General features: G+C 37.0%; 3 protein-coding genes and 1 non-coding gene across 6 annotated transcripts; all 4 read right to left on the minus strand.

Moving 5' to 3' along the window:
* Positions 1-432: 432 nt before the first annotated feature.
* On the minus strand, positions 433-5971 carry cct6a (chaperonin containing TCP1, subunit 6A (zeta 1)). The gene is made up of 13 exons (XM_042008649.1): positions 5736-5971; positions 5018-5081; positions 4319-4453; positions 3975-4148; positions 3772-3875; positions 3419-3689; positions 2915-2997; positions 2292-2388; positions 2031-2178; positions 1363-1496; positions 1088-1190; positions 902-974; positions 433-807 (listed from the first exon to the last, which is right to left on the minus strand). Exons 1-13 carry the CDS (start codon positions 5870-5872, stop codon positions 735-737), a joined length of 1596 nt encoding a protein of 531 aa, XP_041864583.1. The 5' UTR covers positions 5873-5971; the 3' UTR covers positions 433-734.
* LOC121655023 lies at positions 3081-3215 on the minus strand. Its single transcript, XR_006013068.1, has one exon. It is a non-coding gene; the product is annotated as a small nucleolar RNA SNORA22 (small nucleolar RNA).
* A 2503-nt stretch (positions 5972-8474) lies between the features above and the next one.
* On the minus strand, positions 8475-17253 carry LOC121654259 (protein NipSnap homolog 2-like). Of its 3 annotated transcripts, XM_042008298.1 has the most exons (10): positions 17080-17253; positions 15491-15600; positions 15351-15396; positions 15148-15242; positions 13952-14022; positions 11359-11499; positions 11178-11209; positions 10278-10372; positions 9743-9826; positions 8475-9200 (listed from the first exon to the last, which is right to left on the minus strand). In XM_042008298.1, the coding sequence occupies exons 1-10, from the start codon at positions 17169-17171 to the stop codon at positions 9136-9138; spliced, it is 831 nt and encodes a 276-aa protein (XP_041864232.1). In that variant the 5' UTR covers positions 17172-17253; the 3' UTR covers positions 8475-9135. The 3 variants fall into 3 exon arrangements, with proteins under 3 accessions (XP_041864232.1, XP_041864234.1, XP_041864233.1); XM_042008300.1 differs by lacking the exon at positions 15491-15600 and having other exon boundaries at positions 17080-17234; XM_042008299.1 differs by lacking the exon at positions 13952-14022 and having other exon boundaries at positions 17080-17234.
* A 485-nt stretch (positions 17254-17738) lies between these two features.
* Positions 17739-19547, minus strand: mrps17 (mitochondrial ribosomal protein S17). The gene is made up of 3 exons (XM_042008301.1): positions 19451-19547; positions 18926-19069; positions 17739-18247 (listed from the first exon to the last, which is right to left on the minus strand). The coding sequence occupies exons 2-3, from the start codon at positions 19046-19048 to the stop codon at positions 17936-17938; spliced, it is 435 nt and encodes a 144-aa protein (XP_041864235.1). The 5' UTR covers positions 19049-19069; positions 19451-19547; the 3' UTR covers positions 17739-17935.
* Between the last annotated feature and the right edge of the window lie 215 nt (positions 19548-19762).

The raw sequence follows: 19762 nt of genomic DNA on the forward strand, positions 1-19762 counted from the left end.
TCAACGGAGTCGACGGTGAACAAGTGGCATGTAAAAGGTTCCGCTTTGCGTAAAACTAACGTTCGAATTTTTCTTCAAAAACGATGGCCTTTCAAATAGCCCTTTATTTCCCATAAAAAGTTTTGTTGGTTCACGAGTAAATAACTTAATAGCAATTTCGCTGAACAGCTAATGGTTTCATAGTAGGTAGGTAATGTGATCACGTTTTTCTTGGTATTCAGACACCTGTTGTATACTAAATTTGTATAACATGCAATACTTGTATAATTCCAAATGTGGTTCAAAACATGTCATATTCCATTCCACCTTAAAACTTGTTTATCTAAAAGTGAGCACCTCGTTCAAATAAATTACTGCATGTATGGTGCCACATTATTTCTGTTATTTGAACTGAAGATAAATTTAAAAAAACATTTCACAGAAACAACCAAATATTGTGGGAGTTGAGAAAAACCTTTAATGGGTAGAAACAAAACTGTGGCAGAGGTCAGTGCTTTTAACAAAATCTCATAAATAAACCAATCATGTCAGAGGGAGGCATTGACAAATCCATGAAAAAAAGGCATGAATAGCTGAACAATATCTGACAGATGTTGGGATGGATGCTGCGGGTCTACAGCCCGTCCATCGACTGGGGTACTTTGAGTGCGAAGAGCAGGAACATGTTGGCTGAACCGGCAGGTAAACAACTATCCCTGTGAGTACGACAACAGCTTGATCTTCTTCAATGACCTTTAACCTTTCAGAGAAGACATTCCAGCTCGCATGATCTCATCCACTAACAAGATGTTGCTGGCAATCACCGTGCTGTAAATAAAGACATGTCGAAGATATTTTAACACAATTATTCAGGGTCATTGCAAATATTACACTGGCTTTATGATTTAGAAATACATCTCACCATGAATGGAGAAGCTGTTTCTTGACACTGTAATTATCCCATACACCTGCTTCCCCTGCCACCATCGGCTCCCCTGAAAAACATAACATTACAAGTAAAAACACTTGAGATTTTGCTTAATTTACTTAATTTTACTGAACTTGAAAATGAAAGCACTTGTGTTCAGATCTCTACTGTGGTTCTGACCTGTGCTGAGGTCGACTCCAACAAGCAGACCAGACTCTTTGTACTCTGTCTGAAGCTTCAGCAGAGTCTCCTGTGGGTCATAGCCAGAGTTTTGGGCCAAAACCTATAAAAGAATATGCATAAAGGCAAAAAGGTTAATACAATATGAACATCCACTGAAAAATCACTTTGAGCATAATTCTCTTTAAGGAGGTAATATTTAAAACAGAGAAGCAGAGAATTCTGAACATGGGGTAAATATTAAAAACCTGCAGGAAAATAAAAATGCTTTGCACCTTTGGGATGACCAGAAGAGCATCTGCAAATGCCTGGACTCCCAGCTGGGCTCTGCCTTTCACATTGGGCTTGTGTTTTACCAAAGCGTCTGCGACAGCAACCTCAAATGCGCCCGCGCCAGACACAACGCTGCCTGAAGAGACCATTTTAAAAAGATGTTCAGAGGACAAACATCATAGATGCTCAGGATCATGAACTTCATTTCCCTCAATCAAGCAACTGCAGCAAGTTTAAAGCAAAACTAACTGCTGGTCAAAAGAAACATTAGGTAGTTTGTACTGATCAGCTGAATACATGTAGAAGAGGAAAAGACCAAAGTTGCTGTAGCACAGACACAAGATACCAGAGAGAGCTACGTTAGCATCCCTGGGTGTTCGTTGTGCAAAAGAGACATGAGACTGACCACAATTTTATTTTATACTAATCTAAAACCTTCAAAAATCAAATTTGGTACAAATGAGTCAATATAACAACTTTATAAAAAAGTAAAAGTCGCTGGATCCAAACACCTTCAGCATGGTTTTAAGTTCACGTCTCAGAACTGATTTACAAAGAAAACCTGTGACAAAAGGTCAACTGAGTCTTGTACAACACCAACGTCTGGCTAAATCCATTTAATAAATTGTTTAAAAAAGACTTAAGCACACAGAACATTTTAGAGTCTTACCATCTTCAATGGCATTCTTGACAGCCCGCAGACCATCCCTCACAGCATCTTTGATCTGTGTGAGGGTGTGTTTGTTGGGGCCCTTCACCAGCAGGGTAACTGAGCGAGGGTTCCCACATTTCTCAATGAATGTGTACTTCTCCTCTCCCTGCAAACAGCATTGATAGCAATTAACACTTGTAACAAAAACATACTGTGCACTTGAAGAAAAATATATATTTTCTGTCATTTGTAACCAGAGAACTTCAAACAAATACTCACAAGTGTGTGTTCATAAACCAGCCCAGCATGGCCCAGGCACTCAGGTGTGAGGTCATCCACTGAATTCATGGCAATGCCACCACAAGCGAGTGTGAGCCTACAGAGTGAACCACAAACTGTTTCTGAACACACGTCTCAGTAATGATTTAAGAATCTAAAGCTGAGGATTAATCAAGATATGAGGCTTTTTAAAGATGTAAAATTCCAATTGGTTGTTTGACATCAGGGAGTAGCTTTGAAACATAGATTACATTAACAAGTCTTCCAACTTGCAGCTGGTACATGTTCAATTTAGGTACAATGCCATTTAAAGCTAAGAATTTAGATTTCAGTGGCAAACAGAATGCAGCATAATTTTACTGGCAGGACCATAGCTTACTGAAAGTTGCCCTCTTGTGGCTAAGCAGAAAAAGGCCTATGACAACTGGAAAACTGTACAGGTAGTCAAGACAAAATGTTCTGGTGGTACTGTTAACATGAAGAAATCTAATTTGGCAAAGACAGCACTTCAGCACATTTACCATTTCATAAAACATCTCAACTGCAGCGCCTAAGGCTTTCTAAATAAGTGCTTGTCCAAAATACAGTATATTAGTCAGTTCAAAAATAAGTTCCTTTCTTACCTCTCCATGTTCCTCCTCTTTGCTCTGCGCAGGGCAACAATGCCTTCCTTAGCGAGGGCATCCAGGGAGAATGGGTCAATGCCCTACAAACGACAGAGAGCAGATTTATTTTTTGCAGTCATCAATTTTAGGTCTAATTTCTCCTTTTATTTGGCAGTGATGTAAAGATTATTCTGATCTGATGAATACATGTAGGGGAGGAGCAGACTCTCCTAATGCAGAGGTACAGATCAGAGTTACTGTGGCACAGATTTAAGACCAGGGAGAGCTACATAAGCTTCCTTGGGTGTTCACTGTGCACCTAACAACATATTTTAGAGATTAGTGTTCTTATAGAAATTTAAAGCCTCAAATATAGACTTACACATCAAGGGCTTTTCTTTAATAGCATAAATCTGACTTGTATACTACTTTTTTTCACCCTAAAATTTAGCACAACTGATCAGCTGTATGAACTGTAACAAGTTATACTCATTTTATGAAAGCAGCTTTCTTCAACCATACCTTCTGGTTGATGACAACGAAACCCTTTTCATCATCGGGACAGACTTTCTTTTTCAGAGCGACGATCTTTTGCACACGATCCTCAATGAACTTCCTTTCAGCAGCCACAAGTTTCTCCCTCTCCTCTGCGCTTTTGTAGAAAAAACCAGAATTGACCTCGGTCTTTTCATACTCCAGGGACACGTTACATGTCAGAACATAAGCATCCTCCACTCTCTTCTTCATGTCTGGGTGTCGGGCACCATGGTCCAACACCAAACCTCTGATCAGTCTGAGAAAGAATGACAAAAGCATTTAGATTTCTCAGTCATAGGCTGAAATGTTGCTTTTTCCAAGTCTAAATTAAAACTTACTGTGTGTCGCAATCAGTCTTGTGCTTCATCTCCATGATCTCCACCATGAACAGGTCAATGGGTTCATTGGGTTTAGCGATGGCGAGAACAGCATCTACTACAGCCTGGAGACAGGCAACTTGGTCATGTCAACACAAAAAATATTACCAATGTTTGATGAGCCATATGTTCAGGCTCAGCATACAAAGTCCTTCATGTCTCACCTCAGTAAGTAGGTCTGCAAGCTCTGCGTGGACCTTAGTCCTGAGGGAGGTGCGTGCAACATTGATGAGTGTCTCCCTGTCCATTTCCCGAGTCACTTTCACTTCTTCCAGAACAGCCAAGGCTTTTTCTTTTGCTGCTTCGAAGCCCTCAGCAATGATTCTTGGATGAAGCCCCTAAACACAGAAGGAGTTATGGGTCTAATCAATCCAGCTCGGGTCATCTTTATATATTTTGGAGAGATTCAACGCATTTAACTGATTTAATTAATACCAATCCAATCCACTGAATAAATTAAATGACCTCATAAGCTGCACTGTGGATGCATGTCACTTCACACACTTACCTCTGACACATAGAGGTCGGCCTGCTTCAGCAGTTCACCGATGATGAGGACGTTGGAGGTGGTTCCATCTCCTGTGATGTCATCTTGCGCTGTGGCAACCTTTGCAATCAGTGAAGCTGTCGGGTGCTGAATTTGCTGGAAAGAGACGGGTTGGAATAACATTTTAATGAGGCAAAAAAATTTAAAAACTTTAATAGTAATTAAACAGAATCCTTGATCTATTGGTTTCATAACATTTATGGATATGTTAGAGTTTGAATGGGTGGAAAATATCAGTGGCATTGGGGAATGTTGTGTCACCATAATGTCCCTCAGAGGATTAACTGAAGTTTTCCATTAAATTCAAGAGAAATTGACCAAACTATTCTCTGTAAACTATAAATGGGATTTACAATGAAATACGACTTAATCATTAACTGGAACATTGTCTTGTTTAGAATAAGGTGGATAATGAGAAAATTGCTGTGCAAGTACACTTAGCTGGTGATGTTAAGATTATTCAGTTCCTCTAAATACATGAAAAAGAACATTCTCTTAATGCAGATGTGTGGATTAAGAGTTACTGTTGCAAAGATACAAAAAACCAGGCCTAACAATGTTAGCATCCTTGGGTGTTTACTGTGCACATAACCAATTAAATATTTGACAAAAATGCTGTGTCTACAGATACATTAATCTCACAGCTCATCACTTCCTTACCATCTCGTGTAACAAGACGTTGCCATCTTTGGTCAGCTTTATGTCACCTGCACCAGACACCAGCCTGCAGGTCCAAAAAGCAAAATATTGATTAAAATTACATTTACTCCAATTAACCACAAAGATCACTTTGGTGTTAACACTTTATCAATTGGTAGCTTAAAACAATTACATTTTCAGCCGATCATGACATGACCATAAACCACTTAAGTGCGTACAGTCCGCTCACTGCTGACAACTCTTAGAAGAAATGTTCCTGAGCTAGATTAAACCACCAGGTCCTCGTAGTGACTAAAACCATCACTGGCAGAGTCACTCAATTGCTTATCAATCTCACTAGTTTATTTCATGTTGACATAAACTTTATGATTCTGCGCCCTCAAACTGCATAGTCTGCTTGTTAGCTAGCTAAAGCTAGCGTGCTAATTTTAGCATAGTGGTCGCTAGAAAGGATCATGACGATGACTGGGCAGGGCAACGTGCGCCGAGATCCCCGTTAATCGTCTAGTAAAGGAGGCCTCAGCTGAACAAAATTCTGATTCAGATAAGTATTTTTTGTAGAGAACATAAACAGTCCATCTTTTTAGCACATGGATCCCTATGGCAACAGACTAATAACTGTAGTAGTAGTTTAACACTCAATAGCGGACCATGTTAGCTACTTAGCAGTGAGTTAGCATAGCACGCGTGCTGTACAAAGAGCTCCGGCGGCGCTCACATTTTCATGGTCCCCTTCGGTCCCAGGTTACTCCTCAAAACATCTTGAAGCCCCCGAGCGGCGCTGATATTTACAGCAAGGGCAGCCTGGGCTCTGGCCACCTCCGCTTTTGGATTCAGAGCTTTTACGGCGGCCATAGCGAAGCAGCACAACCAGCGAAGTTTGTGTAAAAAGTCTCGCCGGCAAAGAATTAGCGCTGCTTGGGCTCGGCCAGCTTTGGAAAGGGGAGTGGATTTCCAGAAGGCTCCAACACGTGTTCTCGTGCTGCCTTTAGGTGATCAGACGAGGCTAGGAAATCCAACGTTTAGAAAGTGTAATACTCACCGAATGACTTATTACTTATCAGGTATCAGGTGGTTTAAAGGGATAAAATAACCACATGTCTATTGCACCGACTTTGTCGGTTACCTCTGTCATCTAAATGAATAAATAAAACATCTCTAAATTATAAAACGCTATTGAAATTATAACACTGGTGTTGTTAGGGTAGGTTTTGACCCAGTTGTAAAAGTAAGATTATAAAGCAATAATTACAGCCAAAACTTAAATCATAAGTTTAGTGTCATGCAACACACTGACAGCCTGTTCAGCTCCCAGTTATTAATGATTGGGAGCAGAGGAGGTCCAGTTGGAGTTTTAGACCAGTCATTCCCAACCTGGGGTCCAGGTCCCCCAAGGGGTTCCCTGAGAGGACGGGGTTCCTGAGGCTTTGAACATTAAGAGCTGTTGTAATTAATGTCCACCAATTAGCCCTATTTTAAGAAAAAAAATAAGGTTCTGTGGTCATTTAATTAACTTAATATAACTTTGTCATTATCAAATCACAGGACTACACTATTTATGGTGAGAATTTCACTTTTGAAGACATAAAACCAAGTATGGTTTTAGCACGGGTTGGTACAGGAGGTCCATGGCTTTTTATTACGCATGAAGGGGGTCCCCAAGGAAGGAGCCACTGGTTTAGAGGATTCTCTTTTTGCATTATTTTCCTGTATGCCTGCACAAAAACAAATCAAAGCTGGACATATCCAGCGTTCAGCATAGAATTGGTAATTTGCTGAGAACACATCTCCAATTTGCAGTAGACCTATACAAAAATGAGAAGAACACTTTCAGTGAGCCAATTTTTAGTTAATATTTTTGGTGAAAATGAGATAAAATAAATAAATAAATAATAATAAAAAAAAAAACAGTGATATGGACGAGTGGCTTTCTAAAAAGGAAGAAAACGTGGAGTATCATCCAGAAAACACACCTGATGGGCCTGATGAGGAAGTTGCTGTTTGTGAAGTTGATACCCCTGAAAGATTCAAACCCAAAGATGGTAAAATCTGCTGGAGGCCAAGACCTCATGATGCACATGGCAGGCCAGCTGCTGCAAAAGCCAGCATAATGACCCCTGGAATCAAATTTGCCAAGAGTCACTGACTTCAAGACATGTTTTTAGCTATTTATGCCAATGTCAGTAAATAGAAGCATCCATGCTTTAAGAAGCTAAAGAAAAAAAGTGCTGAAAAAAAACAAACAAACAAAAAAAAAAAAAACTTGTTGGCCTTTATCTTGAAGCAAATGGATTTGGGTCAGTATGGTGTAAAACAATAGTTTACAATAGTTAATAATAAAAACAAAAATACCCCTTAGTAATAGTCAGGTAACACAAACAGTTTATGATTTTCTTGAGGTTCATTTTACCTTTTTTTTTTTTTAAACAAAGGGGCATACTGACATAAAAATGTCCCAGAGGCCCACCCCAAAAACATTCTAGCCAATATTTTCATGAATAAGGAAGTTTAACATGGTATCCAACAGAAAAAAAGGACGATAGATAATTGTTTTTGTGTGTGTGTATTTTACAGCCTATATATTACATGGGCCAAAACTGACCCATTAACAGAAGAGATGGCAACAGAAAACACAAGAGGAAGGTTAAGTGTTTTCAACTGAGTTAGTCTGCAAGTTCCCACTTTCACTCGATATAGGCAAGTGAGATGTCCTGGTTACTGGAGACAACATCAATTACACCCTAAACACCGATTTAGTCAACTCGCATCACTCGAATGTACAGGTGCAAGACATCTTTCCAGATGTAGGTAGGTAGGTAGGAAACAATTTATGCTCTAAGAAAACATTCTTTTAGTCTGACAAAATAAATTTAAGTAAGATTTTTCTGTCGTGGGTGGGTGGATGCAAATAGCAGGAAATGCTTAAAGCTAAAATCAGCCTTTATGTATTTTTGTGTCCAGCAACAAATGGCATAGAATGAAAAGAGACACCCTTTTTCAATTAATCAGAAATTTAATTAAATATGTACAACTAATTTTATTAAAGCACTGCATTTTGCATTTACCACACAAAGATATCTCCTGTCCTCTTGTTTATCAAGAGATGGTTATGAAGACCCTACTGATTTTCATATACAGGAGTGACCTTATCTCTGACTTATTAAATAAGTCCACTAAGTTTACCTACAAACTGACCGTTAAAAAAAGAGACCATTCATCTCTGTTAGAGCACACAGTCACATAGCCTGACACAGGGACAAGCAAAACCAGTCAATGTACAGTAGTTTGTTCTGTAATTACTGATTAGCTCTGTTTTAATCAAACACATTTTCTAATCATTTTAATCCCCCTTTTTCACAACCAGAGGAGCCATGTGTGAACCAGAAATGTCATGATGGTAAAGTTTAGACAGAATTGGAGAGGATGTGGTCAGTTTAACAAAGGATACAAATGAGGCAAGGGATTTAGTATATTTATAAATAAACCAGGAATAAAAGATTTTATCTTTTCACTTCAACACTGTTTGATTCATTTGTGAGCTTGAACTCATGAATATCTTCATATATGTTACTTTCATTAATCCCACCATCACCAGTACATGCCTCAACCAGAAGGGTGGACTGAAGCCTTGTAAACATAAGACCATTCTTAAAGAAATAAACAGTGAATCATGTTTTGCTTGGGAAAAATTGACCATTGTCTGTCAAATTTAAGCCTATGCACTTAAATTGACATTGAATCAAGAGCCCTGTACTTGTGATTTAGTTGTGAGATACTGGAGGCAGTTACATTGGCAACAAGCTTACAATCATGTTCATATTTCTTTAAATTTTACATGACAACTAGTGAGGAAGAGGGGGAGAATACAAAACACTGTCTCCACAGATCAGTAACTCAGTAATTGGTGTAACGGGTACAAATTTTAGAGATAATCATTTTGACCTAATTATCTGAAAAATGACTCCAAAAAAGTGGGAGTGAAGAAACAAAGCAAACCACAAAAACATATTTCGATTATGTCGACATCTCCGGCAGTACACGCTCTGATGGTTGATAACACTCTAGAAATCGGTGTAGTTGTAGCAGTGGCTGCTGAGTGTTCCCCCTCATGTTGGCGATTACTTCGTGGGTGAACTCTTCATAGGGATCATTATTCTGGATTCCATGTGCTGAATAAGAGGGACTATGGAAAAGGAAAGACACAGAAACAACAGTTTGAAGCATGTGTACCTGAACTGTATCTGTACAAAAGAAAGACAGTCTCATCATATTTTAAGAATCAAAATAGTAAATTCTTCACATGTATGTTTGTGTCTCATATGTCTTTTATGAGTATTTCTAAACATGTAAAGCACTTTTATATTCACCATATGTATTTACCATTAAGTGTTTGCATTTTGGCTTCATTACTCCTTCAATGAATGGAATCTAATATTAATATAAGTATGCATTCATGGCCTAAGACAACATGGCAAATATCTGCAAAATCAAAACTCATCAGATTTATATAGTGAACAGTAACGTTCTGTTATGCATTAAAGCATCCAACACTACGAAAAAAATCTCATTTTTTAAAGTTCCATGTAACTTTAAATCATAACATGAGGATGAATTTTTACAAGAAAAACAAAGTAATATCCACAGGATATCATTCAATTCAAAGCTGCTATTATATTTTCCAGCATTATGAGAAACAGGAAGAGTTCAGTTCAAAAGCAAACTAACCTGTGTAATAAACAACCTCATCCCAACCTTCTCGCTGCCAGGCTGCATTTCTGATCTCTTCTCTGGACTGAAGATCTTTGTAAGCTGGAGGAAGATACATACACATTTTGGCTGGTTTTGCTCAAATTACACATCATGCTTTAAGCCCCCCACCACCGCAACCCTGCACAGGAATAAGAAGGTATAGACAACGGACGGATGGATGGATGCTTTAAGTCTGCAACCTCAAGAAAGTGCTGAATGTTGTAGACATATTTAGGTACAAGTTCATGACACAAAAGTGCGTATATTTTCTGAATCTTCATGAAAAGTCATGGACAAAATGTTGAGAAATCATCCAAAATATGCCTCATAAAGTAGTAAGAACATTACAATCACATTTCCATTTTATTTAAAATGCATTTGGAAATCTTCGTCAGATTGTAAAAAATAACATTAGAAGGTATTTTAAAAAAAAAAAAAAAAAAAAAACACAACAACAAAAAACTAAAACTAATTATTAGCAAACTTCATTCATCTTGGGAACTCTTCTTACCCCATAAGTGATGAACAGTGTACAGACTTCCAATCTGTGAGAAAAAGCCTCCCACTGCCTCATGGTTCTGCTGGCGAATTTCAATAGCACGAGCCCTGCAGAGCATGACAAATGAATTATTATTTTTTTGTTAAATAAAAATCACAGTAAACGGCTTGTTACTGTAGCATTTAATTAATCAGCAAAAATGTATTTTTCAATGCTCTAGTGAGAGACACTCCCCAATATCTCTTTAATTTCTTTAATTGTTTTAATCCTCTCAGCATGTCTGAGGTTTATTGCAACCATAATTACCACAACTGGAAAATTCTCTATCGGTTTAATCATAAAACAAAAAACAAAAGGCCAGTTACACTTAAGAAGAATATAACTGATATATCTGCTCATGCATTCATTGGGAGCTAAACATGTACCGTAGACTCAATTTCATCTGCAACAATCTGGAAAACCAATAAAAGGATAGTGGAGATATTTAAAATGGTGATTATCTACAATAAGAACCAAACTAATTAAATGTTTACATACCTGTCACAATAAATAGTTTCAATGTAAATAATTTGCAATACTTTAATAAGATATAATATTTCTTAAAAGATGAATGAAAACATCAGTTTAACTTACTAAAGTTACTAAAGTATATTGAATTAGCAAGCTGGCTCATTTGCATTAATTCCTGAGGATAGTCTTAATTTTATGCTTAAAATTTAGAGGTTCCAACTGAATAATAAATTAAAATAAATACATAATTCTGAAACACTGTTTTATATGTTCTGACCAACTATTAGATTAAATCTAACTAAAAATATATATTTTTTTAATCTATTTAATTATCCTGTGTAAAGATGGATGGATAAATAAATGACTGAATAAAGAAGCAAACAGAAGAAAGCTATACCTTACCAGTAATTTCCCCACTCGATCATTGTACCTGGCTGTAATTATAGCAAGAAGATGGCAGAGAAATTTATCTGATGGTTCACTACAGCAACAAGAAATTACTGTTTATAAAAAAGAAAGAAAAAGAAGAAGAAGAAGAAGAAAAAAATGGATCCTGGTGAATATAATACAGAGAGATAGTTACCCTGAGCTGGTATGATCGCAGCTCATAGATATTGGGTCCTGGACGTGGAACAGGTTCATTCCAGAAACTAAACTCCAGCAGCAGCTGGTTCCTCCGAGACAGTAGCATCTTCCCTCTCTTTGCCCTGTAGTCCATAAACCCCTACAGTAAAGACAAAACAAGACAGAGCTCAGTGAAACTGGATTTATCAGATTTAGTGGGATCACAGCAGTAAAAGTCAGCTACACTGATCTCTGTGTATGAGCATGTGTGTGTACGGACATTTTCACATGTTAAATCAATTCTTATGAGCTAGGATATGCAACCCCAAATCCAAAACTGTCAAATGTAAATAAAAACAAGAATGCAGTCATTTGCAAATCTCATAAACCAATATTTCATTCACAATAGAACATGGAAAAAATAGACCAAATGTTGAAAAGTAAACACGACTTTTCATGGAAATATTAGATCTTGAATTTGATGGCAGCAACACATTCTCTCCAGGTTGTGCACGTTCACACCCAGAAGGCGGCACACCCACCTTTACTGCTCAGTGAAAGGCGGAGGACACCGTGGTGGACACCGCCAACATTTTCAATGTCAACGTAACACAATAAAAGCTTCTTCGGCTGTGAGGGAAAGCAACATTTGTTTAAATTCCCAAAGGAAGCAACGGTCAGACAGCAATGGATGGAGTTTGCTGGATGAATATTGGCCGGTACAACGAGGGATTTGCGACCAGGCTTTAGCTGAAAGGTGGATCTGTTCCTACAATCAAGGACTGTGTTTCCAATCCTGAGACACAAGCTGTAAGTAAAACCGAATAAGTTTTGTTTGTTTGTTTTGACAGTTAGTGTGTTAGCAACAGTCAAACTAAAGAAATTAACCCCGACTTACTTTTCCTGATCGCTACCAGCAGGTAACACACATGTAATAATGACCAGAAAGGTAGCGATCAACCCTGTAGATAGAAATGCTACAAACGTAACAACCAGGCTAAAAACACCCAGCTGACAATAGATGTACATGGAGTGGCTAGAAATAAGTCAACTGTAGTGTAACAATGCATGAAAGTGTTAGCAAATAGCATCATTACCTTATGTATTTCTTGGCTACAGATATTGGCATCGTGGTACATTTGCCACATGTACACCTATTAACGGGGGCATGTACAAATATATAAAGCGAGTGCAGGAAACCTTATATCAAACTATAGCTGGTAAGCAGAGTATTTACCAAACAGGTACGTTCTGCCGCATTCCTTGCTGCAGGTTGCTGAGTTGTTCACTCTTGTTTTCGGGGTCTGATTAGGACTTGAACATGTACGGCTGTATGTTTTGTGTTGACATTGTTTACTGAGTATTTATATTACTTTGATTTGTTTACGAGGTCTGCTGGTGTTTCTATAACGAAAACAGTGCGGGCTCCCAACAACTACTCCCGGCAGTTGACCAATCAGAGGCAGCCGGCATCAGTGGGAGGCGGGGCTCAGGGCGGAAGAGTCTCATTCTGCTTGTTTCTAGCAGAGTCTGATCTGAGAGGATCGATATAAAATAAATAAAGGAGTATGTGAAAAATGCTGGATTCCTGCCCCTGTGGACTCACATATTAAAATAAATTAGCCTGAAATGAGCATAATAGAGCCACTTTAAAATAAACAGCCACAGGAACATGTTGCAAATAAATATTATAACTGGCAACAGATCAGGAATGTGACAGCAGAAGAGCAAAACCTTAGAGAAGTAGAAATTCTCAGATGAAAAGATGAGCTGAGGTTTAACAACCTGCAAAACACTACTTCTATCAAATGTGGAACAAGTTTGGAAAGATGCTACTAAATGTAAAATTGCAATACATGTGAATATTCAATCATCTAATGTATAAAAGATTCAGAGTATGCTCTGAGAGCAAAAGACACAGTTGAAAATAAATGCTGAATGCCTGCAGTCTTTGAGTCTTCAGGAGGCACTGCATTATTTTGTTATGGAAGTCACTGTGAACACAGCTCAATGCGCCATCAACAAATGCAGGTTTAAGCTCTATTATGCAAAGAAGAAGCCACATTTAAACATGATTCAAAAATGTGGCAGTTTTCTATGCTAAAGTTAATTAAAAATGGTCGGAGGTCAGAAGAATTCAATTTTAAAGCTCTTTTCTTGGTTTATAAAATTTGCAAGTCATAGCATTCTGTTTTGTTTTGTTTTTTTTTTTTTACATTTTATACAGCAACCACCTTGGAGGATATGTGGGGGCAAGACACTCATGTAAATAATACTTCACATACCTTTTTTGAGAGAAATCCCCAAACTGTCTAAAAGGTTTGGTTAATCTTCTTCTTATGTACTTAAGATTAAACACCAGCATACAACATGAATGAGGCACCTACCACAACTAAGGAATTAAACTATAATTCTGCAAATAAACTTTTAAGAGAACTGCACAGAAATTACAAATCACACCAAACATCTGGTGTGAATGTAATCACAGATAAAGGTTGTAAAACATATGGAAGAAAAATGGTCTGTGGGTCTAAATAAAGGGTGCACAGCTAGAAACGCCGGCTTACAGATCACCAGCTGATGTGAACTGATCTCATCCAAGCCCCTGTTACCTTATTCTGCCTGAGTTTGTTCATGACTTCGGTGAGAGCTGGGTATCCTCCCCGATATCTCCATAGGTGAACTAGAATAGAAGGAGCAGAAGAGCCAGAAATAATGCAGCTCTCTTGAAAATGTGCTGTGATCTCTTGGGATAGATTTTCTTTCACACTCAGGTCTGTAATTAATTATATTTACATGTGAGGTTTTCATAGAAAATGCTGCTGGGGGAAACACAGGATCAACCGACAAATGAATGCATCTAGCATTTTAGTAAAATAATTAATGAAATGTTTTTTTTTTTTAAATCATACAGAAAAACCTTTAATCCGCTCATTCACACAAAATATAAATTTTTAATGAAATAGACTGCTCATTAAAAATTAGCATGTGCACCCATGTGTTGTGTTTCCATCAATTGTGATCAAAGCCTGACTCATAAATACCCACAAAAAAAGTGTAATTTTACATGGAACTTAATCCTGAATGAACACTTTTCCCAGTGAGATTTGAGGTGGGAAGAGGGTCAAACAATAATTTCTCAATTTGATTCCAGCTTTATGGTAATTTCCCTGCATCTTTCTCTAGAAATTAAAAACAAAAGTTCATTCAAAATTAGTTTTTTTTTCAAAGTGAAAATGTGCTGAATGTGAAATTCCTTTGCGTTTCGTTGCTTCTTTCCTTTAATAAACAGACAAAGCAACATAAACAACATATTTACGACTCCATGGTTCATATTTAGGATTGATTGTTTTTAACAGCTTCACAAACCATTTTGTTTACTGACAAAGTTACTAATCAAACACTAATCCTGATAAGAAATGATCTCAGGTTTGTTAATTTGCCATCGTTTGCATCATTCAAAAACTCAATTTTAACCTACAAATTGCCCAACAGTGTTACATAATTATGAAAAAAGTTTAAAAATGACAACTTTGTTAGAACCAAAAATGCTTATTTAAAGCTAATGCTATAGCTAACATCTCAAGGCCCAAATGTTTACATTATGTAATTAACTATTAATGTAATCAACCATTATAAATTTTATGTCAGTGAGATCTTAAATTAAATTTTTCTCTCAGAAATAATTTAACTTTCATTAGGCCTGCTGACTGAATGTGCTATCATGAAGTAAACTGCATGTTTACCAGTTGCATCTTTTAAAGAATATAGTCAATGAAACCTTGAGAAATGTGTTGTCGGGACTCACCTGCCTGATCCTGCTCTCCGTACCATGTGTTCCAGGTGCCCACAAGCTCACAAGGGTATTCAGGATCAGCGTGAATGGAGGGCAACACGGCCTCACTGGATGGACAAATGCACACACACACAAATGTAACAAAGAAAACACACTGATCCAAAGCTTTGTCAAGGCATCTGAAAAAGATTAATTAAGGAACAGGAAATTCTTACCAAAGTTCATTGTAATCATCAAGGCACTCTGGCTTGACGTTGTGAACTGTGAAAAACAAAACATGAAAAGATATTACAGCATTTAACGGACCTCGTATGATCATTCACATTTAGCATGAACGTTTACAAACAAAACATACACTGTATTTTGTACAGATTGTTGTCCTCTTTCTTGGCGAGCAGATGAGAGTGAGCGTCTTTTCTTGGGTCAACTTTTCTAACAAAAAGAGATTTGAACCCTGAGAGGCTCCTGTGGTGGAATAAAACAACAAGAGTTGGAAAATAACAGCATCTCTTCTCCTACACAATGCAACAATCAAAGCCCACCTATAGCAGAAAAGCTCTCCAAAAGAGAGAGAAACTCAATTTTTAACCTTAAAAGCCTTGTTTGGTGTAATCTTTTACTGATTTACATTCTTATGTTAATTGTTGCCCACTTTTATATGTATTATGTGTCACAGTTAGCATAATAATTAAATATGCTACTATATATCCATTTAAGTTCATTAGTCTGAAAATGTAAAAATGGGAAATTCAGTACAGGAATAAAAAATAATCTGCAACTCCTTAAAAATCAAACAAACTACCACAGACATTATTACAAACATATTTATACTGGAAAAATATCCCTCTCCCTGTATATAAAAGGTTTATATAAAAGGTTGCATTTATTGTATTTTATAAAAAAAATAATAATGGTAAAATCTTAGATTTTACCTTAAAACTGGATATTTAACAGGGTACATTTCCATACTACCACCTTCAATTCAAAGTACAGTGTTAACTTGTTATTAAATTGACTATATATATTAATCTCAGCCTCTTTTTAAGTTTAAATTTTACAACATTGCACAGGTTATTGTCATTTATTTCCAAACGATGTCTGCAGAAAAAGGTTGTATATATTGTTTTTTAGTAGTAACTGTTGTCAGAATGAGCTTCTCTTTACAGTGAGTCACCGTATGCGGTTTACACTGAAAACACTTGCCAATAATGAACTGCACATGCTACACCATAGCATAACCAGATTAGCCTTCATGGACTTCTAAGCAGCCTTCCCATGTGGACGCTTTCAAATTTTGTGTAAATAACAGAATATAAAGTACCAAGTAGAACACTGAATACTGTTACTACTCTCAGCCTTCCTGACAAATGTGGCTTTTAATATAACTATTTAAAGTAATATTCAACTTTCACATTATAGCTCAATTTAATATATATCTTTGTATTTAATGTCTAATTCCGTTTCCGTAGTTACTCTTAAGAACACAACTAAAAGAAAAGTCTATCGATCACAAATCAAAACAAGTTCTGCTGCTCAGAGATTCACTGCGTTTTGACCTTGAAGTTAAACCAGTTTAGGACAGACAAACTCATTTGTGATTTAATTTTTTAACTCTTAGCGTCTACAACCATCAGCTTGAAACTACACTATGATATACACGAGGATAAATGCTAACACAAGTAGCCTCTCGACTTTATGTTTCGTGACGTAAATAATTGGTACAAAGTTAGCAAGTTTAGAGCTTTGAGGCTAATGCTAGCTACGTTGCACAGCTTTGTAAACGTGCCAACGTCCCTACGTTAGCGTTCACTTCAGCGTTAGCGTTAGCTAAAAGCCACCTAGCATTCCAGACTTTGTCATTTGTGTCAACGGTACTAGACCTTAACACACTTTCACGAACAGTCGACTTTCTGCATTGATATGTGACATTCGCACAACTCTGACCTGATGGTAACAGTGACCGGCCCTTTCGCCTGAAGTCCATTTTTCGTCTTGTTAAGGCCTTTGCCTACTCTTTGAAGGACTCGGGTCGCCATCTTTCCCTGAAAGTAGTTGAGTATTGGTGCCTGTTTGACACCGCTGCAGCCGCAGTCCGGGCTTTTCCCCGACCAGCTGACACAGTAACGTAACTCCAGGTGAACGTTATGCAGCCAGTGCACTTTATTAGAAACACAGTGACCCCGTGGTAATTGCCACGCGTTAATTACACACATCTTATTCGCGATTAACGTCGAGATCACGCTATTAATTTTTAATGATTTTTAAAAGTATTTTAAACGTTTAAAGATAGTTTTCAAATAGTTTTAAACCAAAAAAAAAAAAAAAAACTTTAAAGCCATCAGTTTGTCCATAGCCCCAATGATCTTATTGGGTTTATAGACTTTTAGTCCCTGAGTGTACTTTTTATTACACGTTCTTGTATGCATTATGCAAGTATTTATACTGTATTGTTCGTTGCAGCACTTTGTAACTTTGTGTTACAAAACGTACAACAGAAATAATATAACTATTATTATTAATGCACATTTCTTTGAAGAGTTAAATAACTACACAAGTTCTGTGTTACCAAATGAAACTAGATCATATTACTCAAGTGACAATGATTTATAATATCACATAATCTTTTTAATGGTAAATACACACAGACACTATACATACATTATTAAGGACATGATTAATTCCCAGTATCATTTTATTGTAAATAATTCAATATTGTTAGACTACTGGCAAATAAACGTAACACCAGAAACAAAACCATTACAGAGTGGCATTGAGGCAAGCAGGGAAGAACAGTTTTCCATCATGAAGTGGAACTTTGTGCTGATTCAGCACCACTGGAGGCAGCAGAGATGTTGAGCTCCTGTAGTTTTTCTAACAATGTTGTTTCCTCTTCAAGTTTAAGGTCAGACAGAGGGTCCACAAACTCAGAGCCTGCAACTCTCTTTCCCGTCAGTGGATCAACCACCCGACCAACTTTATACACTATCTCAGCCAGTTCATGCTTCACATGTTTGGATTTGGGCTCAGACAGTGCCTTGAGCAGGACAATGTCTCCCATAGTGCACTGTTGCAAAGCATCATGGGCAAAGTAGGTCTTCTTTTTGTTGTAGTACTATAGAGAAACAAAAGGTAATGTTAACTCAACTTAAATACATAGTAATTATACAGCAATTAAACAGCTCCTTATAGAACATAATTAACTTAATTATGAGTTGGTACCTGAGGTATGGATCAAAATTATTTAAATTAGTCAAAATCATTTAGCAATGTAAAAAATAAATTTACGCATGATTATGCTTTGTGATTTCAACTGTTTGATTTGTCTTATTACTAGAATGCTCCAAGTCTAAACTGTAAGAACATCTGCTTCATGTTTCAAGTATTTCTGTTTGTTTTTGTGTTTTGTTGTTTTTTTTCCTTGTTTGTTTTAAGTGAAAACTGTCTCAAAATGACAAGATAAGACACAATAGAATTGGTTCAAATGGTGCTGGATGATGAAACGTGTAATGTATCACATTGACTGTCACTTCCAATTTATTACTTCAGGCAAAGTTCTTACAGCATTGTGAGTACTACAGCAATATTTAACATTGATGCCCAGAGATAATGGCGAGTAGGCTCAATGATTACAATGAACTTAGGTGTTTTTATGTAAAATAATGATCGCTTTGCAAGCTTGTTTGGAAGGGAAAAAAAAACAAAACAAAAAAACAACAAAAACAGATTTTTTTTAAACTTCATTTTTAGTCTTCGAGGTTGCAGTGAAAGTAAAAACACCAATAATGTTTACCTTGAGTAAGTAGGGGTCAAGCACCAGCCTCGTCACTCTCACTTTGGCAGTTTTGCGCATCTTGGTCCCTATTACTCTGCCGATAACCCATTTGGCATGGACTGATGCATGTTTGACAGACATTCTGCACAGATTTAATGAACCCTATAGCAAAGAATACACAAAAAGGGGGGAAGGCGTGTTTGTATGACAAACATGATGTGTGACGTGAGATTTCCATTTAACTGATGCTAATCTACTCATAACTTTTAAAGCATTTGCACCAACAATTATAACGACAGTTCCAAATCAATACGAAATAGACAAGTTTACGTCATAAGTAATATTATCGTATTAAATAATCATTTCGTTTCCAACTGAAGATGACATAAAACTAACAAGGTATACATTGAAGTTAGCCTTCAGGCAGCTAACATTAGCTGCAACGTTATAACCGATTCATTAAATAATATTTCACCACACACCTTATTTTAAACCGATAAAAATTAAGATTGGGTGCAGAAAGTCAGATGTAAATTTACTCACTGAAAGTAACCTAACGAAATAAGTTGAGAAGGTCAAAAAATTCTTCAGCAACTGGCATCCTCCATGCTTGCTAAACGGCTTGTGCTGATGACGTAAGCTACGGGTGCTGATGAGGGACATGATTGGCGCAGCCTTCTTACCCAAATTTTCATTTTCTGCCATTTAGCATGTACATTTTATATTTCTGTACGTTTTTTTTACTTATACAATTTTTGTGTTTATTTTTGTTGTATTCTAATTATTTTAATCAACTCTAACTGAAATAGAAAATACTGTATACCCAACCTGCCATGTTATACTCAACTTATATTC

This window comes from Melanotaenia boesemani, chromosome 15 (genome assembly GCF_017639745.1).
Source record: "Melanotaenia boesemani isolate fMelBoe1 chromosome 15, fMelBoe1.pri, whole genome shotgun sequence".
NCBI classification, from domain to species: domain Eukaryota; kingdom Metazoa; phylum Chordata; class Actinopteri; order Atheriniformes; family Melanotaeniidae; genus Melanotaenia; species Melanotaenia boesemani.

Excerpts from the sequence above, each read along its gene's own strand:
- cct6a (XM_042008649.1), bottom strand. The coding sequence starts at position 5,872 with ATGGCCGCCGTAAAAGCTCTGAATCCAAAAGCGGAGGTGGCCAGAGCC. Across the intron at positions 3,690-3,771 it reads AAGACTGATTGCGACACACA|ACTGATCAGAGGTTTGGTGT; the intron begins GTAAGTTTTAAT and ends ATTCTTTCTCAG. Across the intron at positions 1,191-1,362 it reads CTCTTCTGGTCATCCCAAAG|GTTTTGGCCCAAAACTCTGG; the intron begins GTGCAAAGCATT and ends ATTCTTTTATAG.
- LOC121654259 (XM_042008298.1), bottom strand. The coding sequence starts at position 17,171 with ATGGCGACCCGAGTCCTTCAAAGAGTAGGCAAAGGCCTTAACAAGACG. Across the intron at positions 15,243-15,350 it reads GATGATTACAATGAACTTTG|TGAGGCCGTGTTGCCCTCCA; the intron begins GTAAGAATTTCC and ends TTGTCCATCCAG. Across the intron at positions 11,500-13,951 it reads ACAAACTCAGGCAGAATAAG|GGGTTTATGGACTACAGGGC; the intron begins GTAACAGGGGCT and ends TCTTTACTGTAG.
- mrps17 (XM_042008301.1), bottom strand. The coding sequence starts at position 19,048 with ATGTCTGTCAAACATGCATCAGTCCATGCCAAATGGGTTATCGGCAGA. Across the intron at positions 18,248-18,925 it reads TTGACCCCTACTTACTCAAG|TACTACAACAAAAAGAAGAC; the intron begins GTAAACATTATT and ends GTTTCTCTATAG.